This window comes from Montipora foliosa, chromosome 9 (genome assembly GCF_036669935.1).
Source record: "Montipora foliosa isolate CH-2021 chromosome 9, ASM3666993v2, whole genome shotgun sequence".
NCBI lineage: Eukaryota > Metazoa > Cnidaria > Anthozoa > Scleractinia > Acroporidae > Montipora > Montipora foliosa.
The window spans coordinates 6,086,108-6,093,607 of NC_090877.1; the positions used below are offsets into that span (position 1 = coordinate 6,086,108).

Genomic DNA, 7,500 nt, shown 5'->3' on the forward strand with positions numbered 1-7,500 from the left:
GACACCCTTTAAATGTGGCCAAAAATTATGTGGAAACGTATTCTTCATCTATTGCATTTAGACCCCGAGGAAAGGAACTAAGAAGAAAAGCAAGCAAACACGGAGACTGACTAACCTAGAAAGAACAAAGTATCCCGCAAAAAACCTTAATAATCCTAACAGCTCCTATGATACCCATGGAGCCTCTCTATCGTGCCGACAGAATATTAATTTCTGACTAACTCATTCAATCATTCAACCGTCAGAAATTATATTTTATATTGATCTCACCTGTCCGTGATATTCTATCCCCATGCTAAGAGTATTGAGAAATATGGATCCCATGATGATATACATAAACCATTTGCTGTCAACATTGCGGCGACACAACTGACGAAATCGCTTCCACTGCTTTTTTTTTTGTGACGTGTCCCCGGCTTCTTCATTATCTGTTAATTCATTCTCACTCTCTTCGCTCTCTTCATAAACGCATTCAGACTCGTAATCCACCTTTATGTCTTCCTCGACGTGTTCAACCGCGCAAGTACAAACGTTATGTATTGCCGACGCTGCAGCTGCACTTGCAGTAGCGGTTGCGGCTGCACTGGATAATGAAGCCGCTGACAAGAAAGTGTGTGCTGCTATATCAGCAGCGGCAGATCTGCCGTTGACGGCAACCGCTGCTGTTGCCGTAGTGATCATTTCGCCCTGTGATGAAGATGTAGGCTCCTTGCGAACTGAACAAGTGGAACCAGTTATAATAGAAATTGTTGGTATTCCTCCAGGCCGGCCAATACTGTCTTGTTCCCCGTTACTGAGTTCCTGTCCAGGAACCGTAAGTCTGTTTGTGCTCGCTTTATCCTGTTTGCCTTGCGACTGCTGGACATCTACGCAAGACTCATTTGGCGTGAGGTTCAAAGCTCCCGGAAGAACGTTACTGGGTTGACATCCGGGATCTGTGCAGTACACGTGGTGATGATAATGATGATGATGGTGGTGGTGATGATGATGATGATAAACTAATTTCTTTTTCCGTTTCCGCCGTTTTCTGCGCTTCGAAATTCTCGTTCTTTTGTTTGAACCTTCGCAATATTTCCAGTTAAATCGTTTTTGAAATCTTCTTTTAAGTCTTTTGAATAAATGTTCGATATACTTAAGTATCTCAATCCAACAGCCATCCTTTCCATATCTACTGCTTGCTATGGTACTTGTACTCGTCCCTTCTCGGCGGCGGCTTGCTCGTAAAAGTTCATTTTCACGTTGTTTTGTTTCTTGAAATTGCGTTGTTATCACAACTAGACACAAGTTAGTCATAAAATACGAAGCAATCTGCAAGGAAGACAACAACAACAAATAGTTTATTCGCTCATTTGCACTTTGTTACATGAATAATTATAAAAAAGAAAAGAAAGAAAAAGGTGTATATTTGGAGAATAAAATAGCCGAGAGGTTTTCGAGCCAGTCTCCATCATTACACATTTGATTACAACAAAGGGAGGCGAACAGGGTTGAGGGATTGTTGATCGTTGCCAATGGGGCCAAAATGAATATTTGAACAGTTTATGGTTATTATGCAAAACGGTTTATTAAGGTAAAATTTAAGTTTAACAGTTATACGATCGACTGTATTCGTTTTATTTATCGTTGTTGTCATTGCTTACAACGCGAGGTGATTGGGTGTAAAATTTCGTGGCACACCAGGAAACAAAAAACTAAGGGTGACTTGATTGCACTCTTTTCCACGCGCTTAGCATCAGCTGCTTTGTGTTCAGATTGAATGATTTGATTGTCAGCCCCTGATGTGATTGGGAAAAGTACTTGTTTGACAGATTGGTGAAGAACGAGTCTGTCGTGATCCTGTCAAAGTAAAAATTTGAACACAATGAAGTTTCAAACTCCAGAATAAATCCTTTTACAGTGGTTACCAGTTACACGCGCCGCTCATCGACTTTTTTTCATTTTTCAAAACTATATCAGTTTCAATGGACGTCAATCAAATGTTTCCATGACGAATTCCACTGCCGCCAAGTGAACAGGACTATTGTCATGGAAACATTTGATTGACGTCCACCCAGATTTAGTTTCGAAAAGTGGACAAAAAGTAGTTGAGGGGTGCGTGTGACTGGTAACCGCTGTAAGACGCACAAGCTCGACCTCAATCACTTGATAAAAGATTCCTTGAAGGAATCGAAGTTTTTGTGTCCCAAAAAGTTTTATTCTGAAGTACGTTCAGCTGAAAACATGCAAACCCTTTGCTTTCACTCTTGATTCCTACTCGGTCTCATTTTGGGAAACTTTCTTCCAGTCTAACTTGCATGACCAAGACAAACAAAGCGCAAAACTTTACTTACTACTATTAGAATGACAAAATAAATCCAGTTCCAAAATCCATGTGCATCCTGTATAAAGTACATTATATCTGCCCAACCCTCTAAAGTGATCACCTGATGAAGAAGAAAGCAACGAACGTTTTTTATCAAGAAGTTTCTAAATTTTTAATTCAGTACCGCTTGTGCTAGGTATGCTAATATAGGATATTTATGCGAATCAGTTTTCCCCGCCGAACCTTAGTTGCATTGCATCGTTGCAGTGCAACCAGATCAGGTATAAATTAGCAGACAGCGGGGACAAACATGAAGACGTAATCTGACTTGGCGTTTCAGTATTCTACATCAGAAATGATGATGGGAGAAACTTTGAATTTTTGGTATACTAAAAATTTTGATTAAGAGACTGGTAGCTACATTCTTGGACAAAATTGTTGAGAAAATTCTGTTTTTGGACTAACTACGATCACAAGCTCTCTGCATGAATCGAGTAAGATCTTTATTAAGTATGCGCCTCATGCTACCGGGATACAGTCACGAACCCAAGCCTAATATGCCAGACCTCGCCGCCATCTTGGTTTTTCACGGTACAGCGGCTCAACTATAGCTATCGGTTTTATAACTATTAGGATGCTCGCACCCGAAAAACCGGTTTGACGAGAGAAAACAAGATTGACTAGTCCAGAAGTTCGGGCTGCGGCGGCTTCAAAGTGTCGACGCGATTCAGGCAGAGCCTCCTTTTCTCTTCCTCATTAAAAACAAAGACAAAAGGAGGATCTGCTTACAGAGTGGGTCTTATCTTCAGTTACTCACAAGGAGTATAACAAGTCTTACCTGAAAAATGGCGACCCAAGCAATGAAAATATTATCAAACCCAATGGCTCCCCAAGCAGGGTTATCACCTTCCTGTTTGCACTTTCTGTAATATTGATGCCAGTCCACACAGTCATTGGAATGATTTGAAATTAGAGATTTGTTGAGGTGCTCCTCATACGTAAGAGAGCATTGCCCCCCATTTTCATGCTTGAGTGGTGTGATAAACTCGCTGGTGCATTTCTGCATTCCTGGTACGTCGGGTAATGCACATACGAAGTCGGGATTGTCGAACGAAGGTTCGTAAAAGTTTGATAAGTTATCACTGAAAGAAAATATCAGTGCAGTAATTTAAAGCATCACACGTGTCTGAGGACAATGGAGAGGATAGTCAACTTCCTGAGCTCTGATATTGCTTTGAAAACATATGAACTTAATGGGCCCTTTTCGAGTTGCTGTTTGTCTTGGTTTCGAAGTGAGTCTTGGTGCTCAGCTATTGTAAAGGAAATGAGTTTGATTTGTGTAAGAATGCGCCTTTAATTTCCATTTGAATGGTTGTACACCAGGACTCGCTTTGAAACTGAGGCATGCATGGGCTATTGACCACTTCCCTCAGGGGTTTTAAATGATTGAAATAAACCCATCGAATTTTTGACATTCCCCTCTGCCAGGAGGCAAACAAGCTGGCGTATCTGAAAATTAAGAGCGGGACAATGACTCCAACTTAGGAGCAAAGTCTGGACCGTACTGTCCCTTGTACATTCATAAGTGATTCAAAACCTTTTTCTCCTCCATTTATCTGACGGTGGGATTCGTGACAGAATGTTAGCAAAATCAATCAAAACAAAGTTAGGTATATTTCAACCTTTGAGAGACGTTTTTTGGTAAGCGATCATCAAAGAAACATCTTCCTCTAAGCACGCCTCCCCACAATTGCACAGCAACAATACCAAATATAGCGAAGATGAAGAAGCATATGGCAAGGACATTCCACAGCATGGGTAGTGTGTCCAATAACAATGTCACCAGAATGCGGATACCTAGAATGACAAGTGGGACTATGAATAAAAAAAACATCATCCAACGTTAACAGAAGTAGACATTTTATTTATTGGAAGACGATGTTAGACGCGCTGCTCGACTTTCATCGAACAATCAATGTTGGCTTAGCATTTTCCAGTACAATGTGAGATGGTTAATGCATTAAAATTGGAACGTTTAGCTGTCGTGGAAGGTATAGAGTCGCTTATCCTGGCTTCCCCTTCGAATGATGCATACTATTGAAATAAGAATCGGCAATTGGAAGGAGATCGCACTCTTAATCAGTTCAGTGATACATGAAGTCGTCACACTGCTGTCGAATAGGAAACTTTTAGAGGAAAAGTAGAATGTTCTCTTCACCTTGAAGATAGGACTAATCTCAGAACTAAAGACAAGTGTATATGACGATAAGCAGACTCATACCACTTTTATTGACTTGTAGTCAAGTAATACTTTAAGCCACAATCGATTTACTCACTAGGTACTCTGTTGATAGCGCGCAAGGGTCTGAGAACTCTGATGGCTCGTACGGCACTAAGATACTCTCCTTCGTTGTAGATTAACTCAAAGGTCCTGAAACACATGCAATGCAAACCATAACGTCTCAAGTCTTTTCGGCACTCTTCCGATCTTTGTTCATTTTTAAGGTAATACACAAGACTCAACGCCATGTAAATAAAACGGCTTTGCTCCTTTTAATACCAAGTCACCTTTGCCTTTGCAAGCCGCTGACCAAAATATCAGTTCAAGCATTACATTTGTGGGAACAAAACCGGTACTCAGCAAAACTGTCATGTCTCAAAGACGTTTTGTCGCAAGGGGCAACTAAACAGGAGCAGTCAGGGGTACTTGAGGCACGAAAGGTAAAAAATCCTACTCAACACAACAATTGCATATAATGCATATAATGGTTTTTTAATATTCACGCGATTTCTGATTCAAAAACTTTCGAAGGTAGTGGCGACACATCCTGAACCAGTTCAGATTTAAATTACAAAGAAGAAAGCCTTGTGTTCTCTTAGCATAAATAGAACAAATGATGGCCTTACCCCGCAGCAACAATAAAGCAATCAAGGCGATTCCAAGGATCAGTAAAATAGGCCATCTTTCCAAAAAGACCCATGGCCATCCATTTACACAACATCTCAATTAAAAAGAAGACATAGATGACTTTTTCCATTGTATCGAGAGTTTGACATCTTTGTGTGTGGCAATCTGGATCAGATGGATCGTACAGTCCAAGAGTGACACAGTTTACAAGAATCACAAAAATACTTAAACGTTCAAAATAAGTGAAACGTGTTAAGGAACACACACGAAACGTTACTCATATTTCATCCTGCAAAATAAACCAACTTCTGTGTCTAATCATTTACAGTCAATTAGGCATTTTATAAAGACTGTTTAAATCTAACCCGCCGTTTTGGAACAGTTCGTTTCGTCGCTATAAATAAATAAAAATTTCATTTAGAAAGTAGTCCATGTGCAGAGGTTCTTATACCAAAACTTTTTAAAACAAACTATTTATCGATCACCTGCCGTGTAAACTAACTTTTTATTTGCCATTTATCAGCCATATTTAATTGCTTTCCAATATGCAGGTGAGATTAGAAGTCACATTAAAGATAACTTACATGATATTTTCTCAGTTCAGAGGCAGCATTTAAAAAAACCTTCATGGCAGGAAATTAAAAAAAGATAGCAATCTCCACAATTGTTTGTCACTCGTGTTGGTTAGAGCGCACCTTGTCTTTCTCTAACTTCAGTAGGTACTTCAATTGTAAGGCTGTCACCGCTCGTGAGCAATCGCGTCAACACTGGAATTATCATTGCACGATCACATAGTTGAATTTTAGAAGGACGAAAAGCGAGTTCTCTTTGATAAAACAACGTGGGTGACTCTGGAACTGAAATTAATTTCTTCGCAAAAAAGGCTTTCATTCCTTTGCTTCTTCGGGAAAGACAATTTTTACCTTTTTGCATGCTTTTTTAACTGTCGTTGTCCATTCGCCGGAGAATGTGTGGGCGTTAATTTTGGCACGTTTTATCAAATATTGTGGGTAAACTAACGAGCAAAGGATGGCTTGCGAAAGGTTACTTGGAAATGATTTGTGATTTTTTTAAATTAAAAGTGATTGCATCTACAAAGGCAGATTTCTTGCAAATGACTTTGGGTAATTTCACATCATAGTCACCTCTTAAATGAAGAAATATAAAATAATATCGATTTCTCCAATAAGCAGGTTGACGTAGCCTCCTTTTTTCTTTACTATCACATCTACAAAAGAAAATTTTGCTTTCGTAATTTAAAATAAATATTCAGGCAAAAGTTCCATGTAGAAAAAATAATTATAAGAAGAAAAAGATGACACAAATGGTAAACTTAGTGGTATGAACGATAATACTCAGCTGAATACTGTGATCATTCAGTTCACACTACCAAATAATTTGAGCTGTAAGCCGATCGCTCTACAAATTGTTCTAGAAAATTTAGCTTAGCGAAGAAATATTAGCATAAAATTTTTATTTTAATCTAAAAAGGATATGGCCAAGTAACAAGACGAATGAACCAGTTTCGTGGTGGGCTGTCGGAACGAAGAAAGAAAAATGCCACGGTTTGAAAATCTTTGAACACATCATATTCGCCTCTAACCTTCTGTTCAGCAGTTTTAGTTTCGTAACAAGTCCCTGCTTCTCTCTTAAGTTTACACGACAGTGTAGGGTTACTTTGTATTTTCTCGAACGCTTCTTCGCGAAAAAGATTGATGTTTGATTTATTGTCGGCTGACATAATTCCTCAAACAATGGTGTTATCCAGATATAACCCTAATCCATTGACGAAGATGCTTGATGTCAGTGTAGATTCCCGCGGAAAGTAAAAATTCCTCGTTGTATCTAGTAAGAAAAGCGATGGGCTCCGGTCCAGACATACTGCGGCGCACTGCTGTGAATTGATGATCAATGTTGTTGAGGCTCCCAGCAAAGAAACCCAGGTGATAGACACGACGCCATATTGACTTCGCGGGCTGATAAGAGAATGCTATGAGCCCTGTGTTGCAAGTGGATAATATTCTTGTGCTATTTTAATAAATCCTGTGAGATTCTCTTCTCAATGGTGAGAAATTAATTAATGTAGCCTAGTTTACGATTTTGTATCTTTGAAGGTGCGAAACTAAAGTCAAGCAATCCGCTTGCCTTCATGATATTGTACTTGTCATAGCAAACTGAAGTGATCGGCTCCGCGACGATCGACGTTTCAAGAGGCTGACTGAAGTCAAAACAGGCAATCAGATGAAGGCCTTTGGTTAAATTTAGTTAAAAGGTTCTTGATTGGTTCCTG

The 7,500-nt window shown here is 39.5% G+C and overlaps 1 protein-coding gene across 3 annotated transcripts in view; it reads right to left on the bottom strand.

Moving 5' to 3' along the window:
* The window catches only part of LOC137972109 (voltage-dependent T-type calcium channel subunit alpha-1H-like), a 33,363-nt gene that overhangs the window by 15,000 nt on the left and 10,863 nt on the right, over positions 1 to 7,500 (bottom strand). For all 3 annotated transcript variants that reach the window (XM_068818937.1, XM_068818935.1, XM_068818934.1), the window contains exons 2-8: positions 6,707 to 7,497; positions 5,210 to 5,452; positions 4,639 to 4,733; positions 3,985 to 4,159; positions 3,141 to 3,444; positions 2,331 to 2,423; positions 271 to 1,308 (exon numbers count right to left, since the gene is read on the bottom strand). In XM_068818937.1, the coding sequence (XP_068675038.1) occupies positions 271 to 1,308; positions 2,331 to 2,423; positions 3,141 to 3,444; positions 3,985 to 4,159; positions 4,639 to 4,733; positions 5,210 to 5,452; positions 6,707 to 6,951 (2,193 nt within the window). In that variant the 5' untranslated portion in view covers positions 6,952 to 7,497. The remainder of the gene's footprint in view (positions 1 to 270; positions 1,309 to 2,330; positions 2,424 to 3,140; positions 3,445 to 3,984; positions 4,160 to 4,638; positions 4,734 to 5,209; positions 5,453 to 6,706; positions 7,498 to 7,500) is intronic.